The 14724-nt window shown below is 37.7% G+C and overlaps 1 protein-coding gene across 1 annotated transcript; it reads right to left on the reverse strand.

The window, feature by feature from the left end:
• Window positions 1-12992: 12992 nt before the first annotated feature.
• On the reverse strand, window positions 12993-14700 carry LOC9645665 (tobamovirus multiplication protein 3). Its single transcript, XM_002976055.2, has 11 exons — window positions 14478-14700; window positions 14317-14407; window positions 14215-14267; window positions 14054-14146; window positions 13905-13976; window positions 13702-13820; window positions 13589-13652; window positions 13482-13535; window positions 13338-13415; window positions 13172-13281; window positions 12993-13027 (listed from the first exon to the last, which is right to left on the reverse strand). Exons 1-11 carry the CDS (start codon window positions 14613-14615, stop codon window positions 13018-13020), a joined length of 882 nt encoding a protein of 293 aa, XP_002976101.2. The 5' UTR covers window positions 14616-14700; the 3' UTR covers window positions 12993-13017.
• Window positions 14701-14724: the final 24 nt, after the last annotated feature.

Raw genomic sequence — 14724 nt, forward strand, 5'->3', positions numbered from 1 at the left:
CGTAGGATTAAAAAAAGGCATTCAATGTGGGCATTGAATTTCTTCTATGGGTGGTAGAGTTGTAAGGAACCAACTCTCTGAGGTGTTGAATGTTAAAGGATCCTCGAAAGCATGACCAAAATGATATAGACTTCATCGGATGAGATTGAGTCTGAGATCAAGTCTGAAACCGACTCTAAGACCGAGTTCGAGACAGACTCTGAGATCGAGTCTGAAACAGACTCCGAGATCAAGTTCGAAACCGAGTCCAAGACTGAGTTCGAGACCAAGTTCAACATCTGAGAATGGATCCAGGATCGAGTCCAAGATCGAGTCTGAGACAGAGTTCAAGGTCGGGTTCGAGATCGAGTCTGAGATCGAGTCTGAGATCAAGTTTGAGACTGAGTCCGAAACCGAGTCCAAGATCAAGTGCGAGATCAAGTCTGAAATCGAGTCCGAATATTAATACAGGTCATGGGGTGAAAGCCCAAAGTATGTGTCTCCCGGAGGGGCGGCTACAAGGGGTTCCAAAAGTATAGTAGAGATAGTGAGGTATAGGAACTAGTCTTGAAAGAACTCTCTAATGGTGCTTCCAAACTCACTTGAGGTTGAGACTGAGGCTAAGGGGCCTTGGGTGGGAGTGAGCATGGACTTGGGTAGTGCTGGAAGGGCCACCCAAAGAACTACTCAAGAGCAACTCCCACTTCCAAAAGGGAAACCGACTACAGTGCTCCCAGCTCATGTGGAATGGTGCCCCACTTGAGTACCTTACGACTCATTAGTCCTCACCCTTCCTAGGGGTTTGGGCCTTCCCTTTGGGATGGAAGTGGGGGAGTAGGGGTACCCACACCAGGCCGTTAAGCCACGGTGTTTCCCTTTGATATCCCAAAGCAAGTGTTGCATCCAAGGCTTGGGATTTAAAGGGTCCCATGATCAGGTTCTCTTGTACCAAGGGATGTTAGGAACTTAGTGGCTTGGTGTGCTTGGCTGCTTGTGCTTGCAGGGAGTGTAGCCGAACCTTAAATCTAGTCTAACCCGGGGAGGGGGATTGGGAGAGATTTGGGAATCCGTGGATGGATGGCTAATGCTTTGTTGCTCTTGCAGTGAGTAGTTAAAACCAAGTAAGACCAAGTAGGAGCTGGTACAATAAGTGGGAACCTTGGCAAGGGAACTTAACTAAAGCTAAAGTAGTATTGGTCGGATATACGAGGTAAGCTGGCAAATTGGAAAAAAAAAATTTATGGCTTACATGGTGTTGGATGTCGAAAATATGGGCAAAGATGTTTAATACTTAGACATATTATTGGGTCATAAGAATTAGTGTTGAGGTGAACCTATGTGAAATTGTTGGTAGGAGGAAGTTGGTTGAGTCTTGAAAGTTTGCATTTCTAGACTAAGAGTCATTCTTTCTCTAGGATGGAACATTTTCTAGAAATTTTCTTAGGCTTTTCCAATGACTGATCTGTTAATCACTTTGCTTGAAAACCATTCCATTTTTGTAAGCTAATACAAACTAGTGAAGGGGTTGCAGTTGACTTTGGTTAGCTTAAACCTTAATAGGTAGTATGTATGATGCAACCCAAAAGGGATGTTGACTTTTAAGGCTAAGGCAATTGAGTTGAATAAAGTCCAAAGTTGGTGTAGAAGAATGGCTGTACCACTTTTCTAGAAAGGTGTGCCTTTCTTATGTAGCGTTATGCTTGGTGGCAAATTGCACCTTCTATGAGAGTAGTGAGCTCTCACTGATCCTGACTTAGTCTTGGTGGGCCTATGCCTTGGCTGAATATAGATGTTGGTACCCATACTATAGCTTTGTCTCAATGGAGGTTATGTACCAATATGAATTCATCTCATGGTCTTCAATTTAGTTACAATTGAGTGTTGGTCATGCATAGCTAACCTCTTTAAAGCATGCTCAAAGCTGTTGGCTAAACATGTAGTGAGCTTATTGCGGTTGAGTTGGATTCGAGTGGTCATTTAGTTTATGGTTGTCCATGAACTTATATCTAGTACCTAGGGTATTACGTTCATATTGGACAAGTATATGACTCAATGAATTTAGTGTTTGGGTTTTGTGAAGGCAAGTTGAAGAGTGTTTATTAGATGCTTTGCGACTAGTGATTACTTATAGACTTCATCAAGAACTATTGATACTTGCTTCACTCGATGATGATTTAACAGTGATGGGCTTGCTTTACCAATGGTGTTGTGAAGGATCATATCGTTAAACTTGCATGGTTTTTCCATATTGGCATATTAAATATACCTCTATCGATATCATTTGGTTGTGTTTAGTCTGTAATATTAGATTTCATGAAGTCTTGGATGTGATGAATCACTCCTTGATGAGCTAAAAGGGTGCCACGTGGTAGTGGCTGAAGCAGAAGCCAAATGAGCCTAACACGTTTAGACTAAAAACTCTGACTTGAAGAGTTGATAGTGGGAGTGAGACTCCTAATGGAGTGCTCAAGGAACGAGCATGAAGCGAGCAATAAGAGAGTCTCTAGAAAAAGGACACAAGAGGATTTGAGATGGACCTGAGATGGAATCCGAGAGGGACTTAAGATAGACCCGATATGGAGTTCGAGATGGACCCGAGATGGAGTCTGAGAGGGACCTAAGATTGACCGGAGATGGAGTCTAAGACGGACCCAAAATTAACCTGAGATGGAGTCCGAGAGGGAGTCGAGATCAACCCGAGATAGAGTCCAAAATGGAGTTCGAGAGGGACTCGAGATGGACCCGAGATGGAGTCCAAGATGGAGTCTAAGAGGGACCCGAGATGGACCCCAGATGGACCCTAGATGGAATCTGAGATGGAGTCCAAGAAGGACCCGAGATGGAGTCTAAGGTCAAGGCCGAGACCAAGACCAAGACCAAGACCAAAACTGGGACCGAAACCTAGACCGAGACTGAGACCAAGTTTGAGTCCGAGTTCGAGTCCGAGTCCGAGTTTGAGTCCGAGTCCGAGTCCAAGTCCAAGCCCGAGTCCGAGTCTGAAATTGCCCATGAACAAGAGTGCACTCCTTTTTCCAATCGGTTAAAGGTCTTGGGATATTTGGGTTAAGCGTTATTAGGTTTAAATAATATTGGACTGGGTGAATTCCCGGGAAGTTCAAATTTAGGAGCTTATATTTGGTATCATAGGGGTCTTGGGTTCAACTTTGTTGGTTGGCTAGGGGAATCATACCATATGTTGATTGACATCTGGCAGGTCTAATTTACTCTCACTGAGCTCGACCCGAGGGGTAAAGTGTCAAGAGAGCAGGGCTCTTGGGAGAGCAGAGGCTCTTAACTCTTAACTTCTGTTCACGAGGGCGTGAACTTGCTGAGAAGTGTAGTGAATTGTAAGCAACCAAAGAGAATGACTCGGGAGATGGTTTATAAGGGTCTAAATATAGAGGGAAAGGGCCCATGAATAAAAGTGCACCTTTTTTTTCAATCGGTTAAGGGTCTTGGGATATTTGGGGTTAAGTGTCCTTAGGTTTGAATAGTATTGGGCTGGGTGACCTCTCGCGGGAAGTCGAAATTCAAGAGCTTACACTAATACCTATTGGCAAACCTGTTAATAAGATAAACAAGGATGAAGTCTTTGTGAGGTTGAGGAGTAAGGTTCCTCATTCAAAGTGTTGATTTGAACTATTGATAATGGTGTGGCTTGGTCAAGGTGACCAATTGAGAAGGACACCTAAGGGAAATGAACTACGACAGTACAATGGTATTATGAGTTCAAGAAAATAATCTCCAAGGAAGGACCCGTGGGTGGGTCGCAAGGTTGGGCCATAGAGAAAGTCTAGAGCAGAAAATATTGAGGAGACCTATTAGAGGTGAACACCCCTTAAACTTGGCAAAGTAAAGCCTTTGTTATATAACCAAAAGGATATCTCAAGGATGGAGGTAGTGATCCTGTATTACTTGTTGCAACAATCAAAGGATAGGAACAAACAATTGGAGGCCAAGTTTGGGCCATAGGATTCATTGGAAAAGATCCAAACAAAGTTGAGCAAGGAACACTTTTGTGTTGGATACTAACGGATCGTGGGAAAAGAAATATGTTTCCAAGGATGAATTTCCAAATGCTCCAATTTGGCAAAGAAGAAAGCTCCAAGGGAGGGAACGACAAGGTAGCCAAATGATAGAGTCGTGGTTAGCCCTAACACAAATTATGGGTAAATAAAATTTAGTGCCTAGAGTGGCACAAAATAGAAGGGAGGATGATGGTGTCCTCAAATATAAAACTTCCTAGGATGGAGGAGTGGAACTTGTGCAAAATGTGCAATGCAAGGTGTTGAAAACACCTAGAAAATTAATTTTGAGAAGTCAAAGTTAAAAGTTTAAAAATGCAATAGTTATATCAATAGAAGTTAAGACTACTCAAGAATGAGTAGTGGGATGGAGATTGAGAAGGTTCCTCTAATAGGTTTAGTGAGAACTAAGCCAATAAAAGGAAAGAACCACCACAAGTGGTCGAATAAGTTTTTATGTTGGAGAGATTATGCTCCTTAGAGGATGGACAAGGCTAGGTGAGCCTTCGGTGTCAAACCATTGAGAGATGGTTGCTAAGTGCCAAGGATGAGAAGTGGTAATCTATGATAGGGTTACTTTATAAAAATGTTTACCATTCAATAAGGATATCGAACTTCGTTTATGGGTGGTGGATTTATGAGACATAAATCCCTAAACCCCAAAGTGGAGCCGAAAGTGGTAGTGGCTGAAACAAAAGCCAAACGAGCTTAACAAGTTTAAAAGCTCCAACTTGAAGAGTCGAGAGCGCGAGTGAGACTCCCAATGGAGTGCTCAAAGAACAAGCATGAAGCAAACAATAAGAGAGTCTCTAGAAAAGGGACACAAGAGGACTAACACATGACGTGTGATGGAGTTCAAGATGGAGTCTGAGATGGACCTGAGATGGAGTATAAGAGGGACCCAAAATGGACCCGAGATGGAGTCCAAGATGGAGTTTGAGAGGAACTCGAGATGGAGCCAAGATGGAGTCCGAGATGAACTCGAGATGGAGTCCGAGATGGAGTCTGAGATGGACCTGAGATGGAGTCCGAAAAGGACCCAAGATGAAGTCCGAGGTCAAGGCCAAGACCAAGACTAAGATTGAAACCGAGACCAGGACTGAGACTGAAACTAAGACGGGACCGAGACTGAGACCAAGGCCGAGACTAAGGTCAAGACCAAGACCGAGACTGAGATTGAGTTCGACTTCGAGTCCAAGTCCGAGTCTGAGCCCAAGTCCAAGTCCGAGTCCAAGTCTGAGTTCGAGTTCAAGGGTGAAAGCCCAAAGCATTCGTCTCCCAGACCTTGAGGGGTTTGGTGAACTCTAAAAGTATAGTAGAGGGGAGGACTCCAATAGAGTCAATTTGGCTAGGAAAGGCTAGTGTGACCAAGGAAGGCTATACCCACATGGTGGGTAATGATAAAACCACTGAGGAGTCTAAGGCTCTATAGAGTGAATATGAATAAACAAGCAAAGTAGCTTGGTGAAGTGTTCAAAAGCTGGCTCTAACTCCCTTGGGAGATCAAATGGTCAATGCTCCCAATCTTAGTGTGGGTAGCACTACCTACTTGGATACTTGGCGTGGCTTATTGAAACCTTGCTCTAGCCATATGGCTAGGGCACCTAAAGGCAAAAGGTGGGGAGAGTACCCATGAGGCTTGCGTAGGGCCACAGTATTTTGAAATGTCGTTTCAAAGTCCTAGACTATAGAAAAGAAGAAGAGTAGTCCTTTAATGTAGTGACCAAAGATACAGTCACATGGTAAGGAAGTCCCAGAGGACAGTGGGACTTATTGGTCTGGCCTTTAGGCCTTGACCCAGTGGCAATGTTGGCAAGTATGGTCGTGGATGAAGAGGGACTTAGTGGGGATAGAAGAAGGGACATTGGGGAAGGGTGTTCCCTATGTCTCTAGGCATCTTAAGGGTGCTAAAGCATGGTCAAGGGATGACCACTCATGGATGGATGGCCCAATCTTTAAGAGACATGATTATAATGTAGGTGGTGTTGGATCATTAGTATGACAAAGATGAATAGGCATGGCCTTAATGTAACAGGTTGATATATCGGTGGTACCTTTGGGTGTCAGTCATGGGATTGGACACATGGAGCACTTGGACTACGTGCAAATTTTGAGTGGCATAGATGCCATTCTCGAGGCTAGCAAACCTTAAATCAAGAATAGAAATTATAGAGGTTGTGAGTAAGACTCCTTCAAGTGGTCGAAGGCGTGGTTAAGTAACTAAAGTAGAATGGAAAATTTAGTTTTTTACACGTCAATCTTCCCTAAGGGGGGGAAAGTATCGCAAATATGACTGTAGGTATCGAAAGTTACTTGTTGGCTAATCCTTTCAAATAGTTTTTCCTTACTGCCACAATGGCAGGAAGTCAGTATTGATAGTTCCTTTTATCAGCCCCTCTTGTTCAATTGTTAGTAAACTAGGTTTAGCACCTGTACTTAGCCAAATGAACATAAGGTAGGAACTCCTATATGTTTTTAGTTGAACATACTCGGCCTAGCTTTTAGTTCTCTTTTGTTCTGTCTTGCACTGGCTAAAGGTGAAAGTTTAAAGCATGTGTTCCTAAAGAAGGGAGGGGGGGGGGCGGGGGGGGGGGCTGTGCTGGGGGGGTTCCAAATGTATAGTAGGGATAGAAGGTAGGTTGGGCATAGCTGACCAACTTGAGGTATAGTCTAGCTCCCTCTTGTGTGCTTGTCTTTGTTTTGCATCCGGCTTGGGTCTAAGCCCAAATTCTATACCATGTTAGTTGGTGAAGTACCTTTATTCTTGCATTAGGCCACCAGTATGCTAAAATAGTGCTAGACTTCATTTGGCTCCATTTTGCATGCTAGTCCTAGCATTGGGATGCTAAATGCTCTAGGATTGTTTTAAATCACTCTGTGCTTTTGTCCTTTCACTTTTTGGGTTCTATGCTAAAGATTGGCACCATGCTCCAATTCTGTCACTCCTTAGCTCCATGCTTGGGAGTTTGGCTCTGTTCTTTCATTCAGTGGCCCAAGGCTCTGAAACTCGCATTCCACATAACTGTCCTTTGGTATCACGTGGTATATGGAGGGTTTAGGTTCCACTTTATGGTGTTATCCTATGGTAAATCACCATAGGATAAAAGATAAAAATCATGTGCACTACAATCTAGACCTTTCATTGTAACAACACTAACAAGACATTGTTGATGCCAAAGTCTTCACCCAAGAAATAGAGGTCATTAATCTAGAAAATGCCAACAACGCCAATAAGTATAACCAAGTTTATCATACACCTAGCAGTGGACATCATGGCTATAACCACATCTTCGCTCTTATCCTTGAACTCGGGCAGTAGCGGCTCAACCTCCATTAGAACAGGACCATCTCCCATAAGAAGTGGAGCTAAAGGATATGGAGCGAGAAGTGGAAGAGGTGACATTTCATAATATTATGCTAAGCAAAGATAATTAAAGTTGCCTCTCATCTTCACCAATATGGAATATAGAAATGGAATATAGAAATATATATATATTAATTAGCCCAAAAACTTTAGTTTATATACAAGAGCAAGTAGTCTTGATTAAAACCAATCCAACAGCTATCAAAATTTCACTACATTAATAATAATATATAGCATTGTAGCCATACACTTTTTGTGTATGTGTATATATATATATACATATACATACACATACATAAACATATATATAATACACATATACACATATATATACATACATATATATATATATATACACAAAAGTGTATATATACACATACACCTTTAGATTTAGATTTAGCTGTGATACAATTTGGGATTCATTTTGAAGCCTCTTGCTTCGTGCAGAGCCAAATATGTGAAAATGGATCAAGTTAGAAATGTTATGGCCAACACTTCATCAAGATTTTATACGACTTGTGCATGCACTTACTCCAGTGCATGCACAAGTAAGTGCATGCACTTACTCCAGCCGTAAGTGCATGTAAGTGCATGCACTTACATGCACTTACGCATGCACTTGTTGCATGTGGCAACAACATGACAATTAACACTATTCTATTGTATATCAGTTATATGTTACTGCTAGCTGACACCAAGTTTTACTTAGAAAACTCATTTACATACATATACATACATATATGTATGTATATATTTATATACATACATATATGTATGTATATATTTATATACATACATATATGTATGTATTTTACCATTATTATGTATGTATATAAATATATATACATACATAATAATTGTATGTATATATATTGCCATGATAGAATATGAACCTCAAACCTCTACTCACAAGATTTGAACTCAACACCTACTCCTATCACAAGAAATCCTGATAAGGAACTATAAACTAAAACTATGTTATTTTAATAACAAATTTTAATTTGTTAATATATAATATATTTATAAAATACAGTTTTAGAAATAATTATTATTTTAAAAAACCTATGATAGAAGTGTATTTTAATAATACATTAGATACTTTAAAATATTGTTCCATTAGCTAACATTTTCTTCTTCCCAAAATCAAAATGTTTCAAAGTTGAAACATGATTCACTATTAAGAAAATTTAATAAGGATTAACACTTTCATAGATATATTTCAATTTTAAAATTTAAGTTTTATTTAGATCATAATTTAAATTCAACAACAGTTAATATTATTTAAGAACTTTATTAAGCCCTAAAATGTACTTAGAAAACTTTCAAGTTATGAAATTAATTTTATTAAATATAGGGTGATATATGTAAAATTTAGGAGTTCATATTTTAATATAATATGTCACATTATTTATGTTATTGTTATAGTGAGAGGGCAATATAAACTATTAATTCTCACCATTTTGTTTAATGGACCATGCAAGTGATGAATAATAATAATTAATACTTAATTCCTCTATAAAATATTAGTTAATATCATGAAATTGCAAAACAAAAATGTTTAATAGCATAATTTGTTTTATAACAAATCTCCATTACTCACAAAATATTCCAAGTGTTGTTGGATTGTTAGAACCTATAAAGGACAATATTTTATTTCGTATTCAATTAGTTTACCTCTAAAGGACATCATATCACAGCCAATGCAATTGGAATTATTAGTGATTTAATTTCATATTAAATACTAATTACTTGGATATGTATTCATAATTTCTATCATTAGTCTTATCTTCTAGAAATATAGAAACTATTAATTAATTAACTAGAATGGTTTTGTATTATTAGAAAAAAACAGATTTTAATTCAAATTTTTAGATTATAAAAGATAATAAATCCTAAATAAAAATTAAATATCTTAAATTATAAAATGTCTGTTATAAGAAATATTATATATTCAATTTTTTTTCTTAATAGTCTTTCGTTTTTACACTGCTCATGCTCCAAAATATTATCCAAGGTTTGGAAGTACAGGAATATTAAGTGCAAATGATATAACTAAAATTATAGGTGTTTTTACAAATTTAATAAGTAATATTAATCGTAAAGATTCTTATCCCTCTGGTTTTACAACAGGAAAAACTATTTCGACTTCACAAGGAACTGTTAATGTTTTTATGAAAATCAAAGAAGAATGCACAAATGAAAATAATATGCTAGGTGATAATTTAATACGTGGCTTTGATAATATTTTACAGCAAAGTCTTACAGCTTTAAGTAAAGAATTATCAGATTTTTTTGAACGAGAAAGTAATAGATACTTTATACAATATAAATTGGTTAGAGATAATACTGATCTTCTAAATTTAAAAATATCAAACAAAAACTATAATATCTATTATGATGTTTATAAGAAATGTTTTTTACGAAGTAGTACTTTATTCTCAACATCAATTTTATATCCAGAAAATTTTTTAATTTCTTCAAATGGTAAAAATATTTTATATTTAGATTTAAAGTGTAATCTAGTTTTTTACTCACAACAGATATTAATTTGGAATTCAAATACTTCAAGATATAGGCTTTCTAACTGTTTTTTATTATTACAATTAGATGGTAATTTAGTTTTATACTCTGGTAAAAACTCTTTATGGGAAACTAATACTAATTGTAAAACTAGTAATGGTTGTGTATTACTAACATTGTTTAGTGTTTTTAATAATTTTAAACTAAAACTTTATTCAGAGAAATTTCCAAATACTATTTTATGGGAATGGAAAACATCAATTTTTTTTTCTTAGTATAATTTTTAATAATATTTAGAATTATTATTATTATAATTTAATGAAGTATTTTTTTTTTCAAGAATTAGAATGATTTTCAGTAGTATTCTCCCTTTTGTTTATGCTATCTATTCTTTCTTTTTCTTTAGATTTAATTTTGATTATTTTCAACTCTAACTTTCTATTATTATGATCTTGTTTAGATTTAATATTTCTTTAAATGCTTATTGCATTCTTTATGCTATCTGCCACAATGCTAATACTCTATATTGAAGTTTATGATTTTTTAGAGAAGACTCTGACTTCATTGTCCATACCCTTTCATTTTTCCTTTTATATATAGGTTTCATAGTATGTTCATTTTAAGTCTTCTAGTGTGTATATACAATTTGTCTCACCACAACATTACAATTATTCTACACTCACAGCTCTTTAGCCATGACCATATTATACTAGTTCACATCCAATAGTTCGCAATCTCAAAAGATCTATGAATATGAAGCTCTTCAACCATGATTTCATTATGTTAGTGTAGCAATTTCAAATTATTTGAAATTTCCATACTCATTATGATAAGAAAGATAAACAAGTACCAATGAGATTGTGCAATAAAAAAAGTGTTAGATAAATTTGTAATCTTTTGATTTTGGACTTTCCGAAAGGTCACCTACATTTAACCCCAAATATTCCAAAACCCTTAATTGATTTGAAAAAAGGATGCACTTATTGTTTATGGCCCCTTTCTCTCTATAATTGAAATTTATAGATTCTCTTAAATCATTCTCTTTGGTTGTTTATAACCACATCATCTCCTTATTGTCATGGTCAAGGTTAGGGAAAAATAAGTGGTATAAAAGCCACAATAATAATGAGTTTCCTATAACTCTTCTTTCTCAGCTTGAATTGTACATATAGATGCAGAGATTAATTAGGTTTTTTGCATTTGATAAAGTGTGGATGAACTACCAATTAAATAGGGAATCCACTTAGTAGAGGCACACACCATAACATAGCTATGTACAAAATCATGTTGCAGTCAAAGAGAGCACACACAAAGCCACACTCAACACTAGCCCTTCCCCAAAAATAAAACCCTAACATCAAAAAGCTTATTTATAGACTATAATTAGCCTTGACTCTATCCTTCTTTTGTGCCCAACTAAGATTTAGGAAGAAAGGTTTTTCTCTCTAATTCTCCCAGTGGGGCATTGGATTGAAAGTTGCAATGATGGCTAGTTCATATTTAACTTTTTGTATGAATTGTGGCAACAGTCTCTCTATCATTGCCATGGATTGGCAACTCCTAGCTCTAGGACACATCCAATTGTATTCCTAAAAATCCTTTTGTAGGATTTTTAAAAAGTTATGCAAATTCAATTTGGAAGGTTTATTTTGATATGTCATCATCCAATACTATGTGGTCTTACATGACTCAAGTGTTCACAAATTGTGAAATGCATTTTTTCTGATCCAAAACTTTTGAAGCTGGCTTTAGCAAGGTTATCTATTGATGGGTATCCCCATCCATAAATATGCATTAGGAAGGCAAACATGATACAGTGTCAAGGGTTTCTAGAAGTAGCAAGTAATATGAGGCATAAGGTTTATAATAGTACTATGGGCTAAATAACCTCATGAGAAGTTGAAATTCAAGAGTTTACAAAATAATGATAATATTCATGAACATGTCCCAAAGTATGAGCACTAGTAGTCACTTCAACTAAACAAAGGCTATCACATCCACCCTAAAAAAATCTGCATCATCACAAAGTGTTCACAAACATAGTCACTTGGACATAAATAAAATGATTGAAAATTATATAAATTCCTAGCCCTAGGTTGACTAATTGAATCTTTGCTTTGATACCATGTTACTTGAATGAATTATGATGATTCTTTAGCTGAGATTCCAATTGCACTAGAGAATTATCTTTTGAATTATCTTTCTTGTTCAAGGTGCAACAACATACCTCCTTCAAATAGCACTACTATAGTTTGACCACACTAAAATTTAAAAGGCCATCCACCAAGCTATCTTGTAGATAACTATTACCTTTTTATTCCTCTCTAGCACCTGATGTAAAATTTACACTTACAAGTTTTTTTTATATCACATATAGACCTCATTCTGATAAGTGTTTGTGATTCCAAATACTATTTTTTGATAGCCAAAAGGTATTTTCCTCTTTTTTTTTTTTTTTGTTCTGTTCATTTATAATATTGTACTCATCAAAAGTACTTGGCAACTAATTCATTTTCTTCACAATGAGAAGCTATCAAATGGAAATGGGTTTTTAAAGTTAAAACACATTCTGACAATTTTATTGACAAGTTTAAAGCTCAGTTAGTTGTAAAAGGATATTCACAAGTTGCTGGTATGGATTTCCAAGATACATTCTCTTTAGTGGCTTGAAGTACTATTATTCATATATTTCTTGCTCTAGCTATTGAATTTGATTATGACATTCATCAGATAGATGTGAAGATAATGTTTTTCAATGGTGATTTACAAAAGGAGATCTATATATGAAACAACCAGAAGGATATGTTACCTCTACCAAGATTTAGTATGTAAGCTTCAATGTTCATTTTATAGACTAAAACAAGTGGTATATACTTGATTTTATAATATCGATTTTTATTTATATAGAGAAGAGTTTCAAGCTAAGTGCAGATTCAAATCTTTTTTTGAAAGGGACACCACCCTTCTTTGTGATTATTGTTCTTTATATTGATAATACAATTCTCATGATGAATAGCTTGATTTTTTTTGCTAATGTTAAGTCCCACTTAAGCACACCTTTTGACATGGTCAAGGCTCTATACATTATTGCTTAGGCATTAAGATCACACATAATTTTGATCAAGGTATTTAGTGAGACCTGGTAGCATAAACAACTAGTGAGACCTGGTAGCATAAAATTACAGGAGTACTGTACATGCCAGATACTACGTTATTACTCTTCAACCAAGAACCGTCCACTCAACACAAGATAAAGAAGATGCAAAAAGAAGAATACTCCTACCCTGTTCGAATTGTTGATGGGATTGGTTCGTAACCAGGAGGACCTGGTCTGTTTGGGGGGAGCTTCCTCAATATATAGAGAACCAACGCCGAGGGAAGAATCTCCACAAGCTGGAAGACACGCAAAAGTGTTAGAACATCCATCGTTTTCTTCTTTAGAAGCTTACTAGGTAGACAACGGTGTCCAAAACTGGATGATCCAACACATCTAAATCTCCACGCTTGTCAAATGCAGCCCACGCCATCTGGTGAGAGATTAGTTGGCAAACTCATCCTTAAGAAAAAGAGGGAAAAAGAGGAGTTTCTCTTACAATTCCGGATCTGATTGTAAAGCAAGTGAAGCATATAGCAGTCACAAGGCCGACCTACAAAACAGCTGAGTAGGATAAGATGCCGTGAAAGAGACTGATGTAATTACCTCACGCAGCTTTTTCCTGCGGCCCTTTGATTCGATGGGAAATCTTTGTAGCATCAAGAACAGCCTGGAAACAAAACAGTCTTTCTCTCCGTCACCAAAAGCTCAACACCGACCTTCCACCGTAGAGAAGAAACCCGATCGCTGCACCCAATGACACGCCGGCAAAGAAAATCTTGGAGAAGCTCTCGAGAAGGCCAAGTGGCTTCCACCAGACAATCAGCCACACAAGGATCTACACATCAAAGCTTGAATAGTTACAGGCTGGAAGAATCGAAGGAGAAAAAAACAGAGAGCAAAAAAGGAAAGAAAAGCGAACCTGGATTGTGTAGATGATGGTATTGATCACCACAAAGGTTGGTCTCAGGTTATCCGTCGGAAGGCTCCGAGCCTGGACAAAATCCAAGATTCCGCAAGGAAAGAGACTATCAATCACCCAAGCAATCAAGATCTCTAGCCTAGATTTACCTGGTGATAAATCTCAGCCCAGAAGAGTACTAGCAAAGTGTACGTCGTGAAGAACAAGAGTCCGGGTAAATCCAGAAGAAGTGATTGTAAAATCTACATAAAGCAGTAGAGAAAAAGGAAGAGATCGTTTAGAGAAACTCCAAAAGACTTCAATTCCTCACCCGGGGCTCAAGGAACTGGACTTGGCGCCGGAAGAAGAACACCACAGCTCGGACTAGCAAACGAAGAGATCAATCCAAAGTTCTAAGATGGAAGAATCTCACCTCCATTTACAAGGAAATTCAGCAAATGGAAGACCTTCTGCGTGGTCCAGCCATACTCGGGGACGCGAATCTCGATCCGGATGAGTTGTATCTGCGAGAGAAATCGCCACGATTCCCCAAGAATCAATAGAAAAGACCAGAAAACTAGTCGGATTCCATACCAGGGCGACGAGAGCTACAAGGAGATAGGCGCCGGAGAGCGAGTAGTAGAATCGATTCTGCCATGCCTTGGACTCGTTGAGAGTGTACCACCAATCCTCCGCGGCGCTGTGGAAATGAAGGAGAAGAAATCTGGCCATCGCATCCAAGCTCCTGGCCCCTGCCCTTGCAGGCGCTCGGCCGCCCTCTCTCCCTCCGACCTAAAGCAAATCAGTGTAGGGGCCACGTCAGATGACACGTAAACCGCCA

Source organism: Selaginella moellendorffii, unplaced genomic scaffold (genome assembly GCF_000143415.4).
Source record: "Selaginella moellendorffii unplaced genomic scaffold, v1.0 SELMOscaffold_29, whole genome shotgun sequence".
Taxonomy (NCBI): domain Eukaryota; kingdom Viridiplantae; phylum Streptophyta; class Lycopodiopsida; order Selaginellales; family Selaginellaceae; genus Selaginella; species Selaginella moellendorffii.

Bases quoted from the DNA above. Each gene is read 5' to 3' on its own strand.
- LOC9645665 (XM_002976055.2), bottom strand. From the start codon at position 14,615: ATGGCCAGATTTCTTCTCCTTCATTTCCACAGCGCCGCGGAGGATTGG. The intron at 13,653-13,701 runs GTCGGTGTTGAG...TTTTGTTTCCAG, and splicing joins TTTCTTCTCTACGGTGGAAG to GCTGTTCTTGATGCTACAAA. The intron at 13,282-13,337 runs GTAAGCTTCTAA...CGTGTCTTCCAG, and splicing joins TGGACACCGTTGTCTACCTA to CTTGTGGAGATTCTTCCCTC.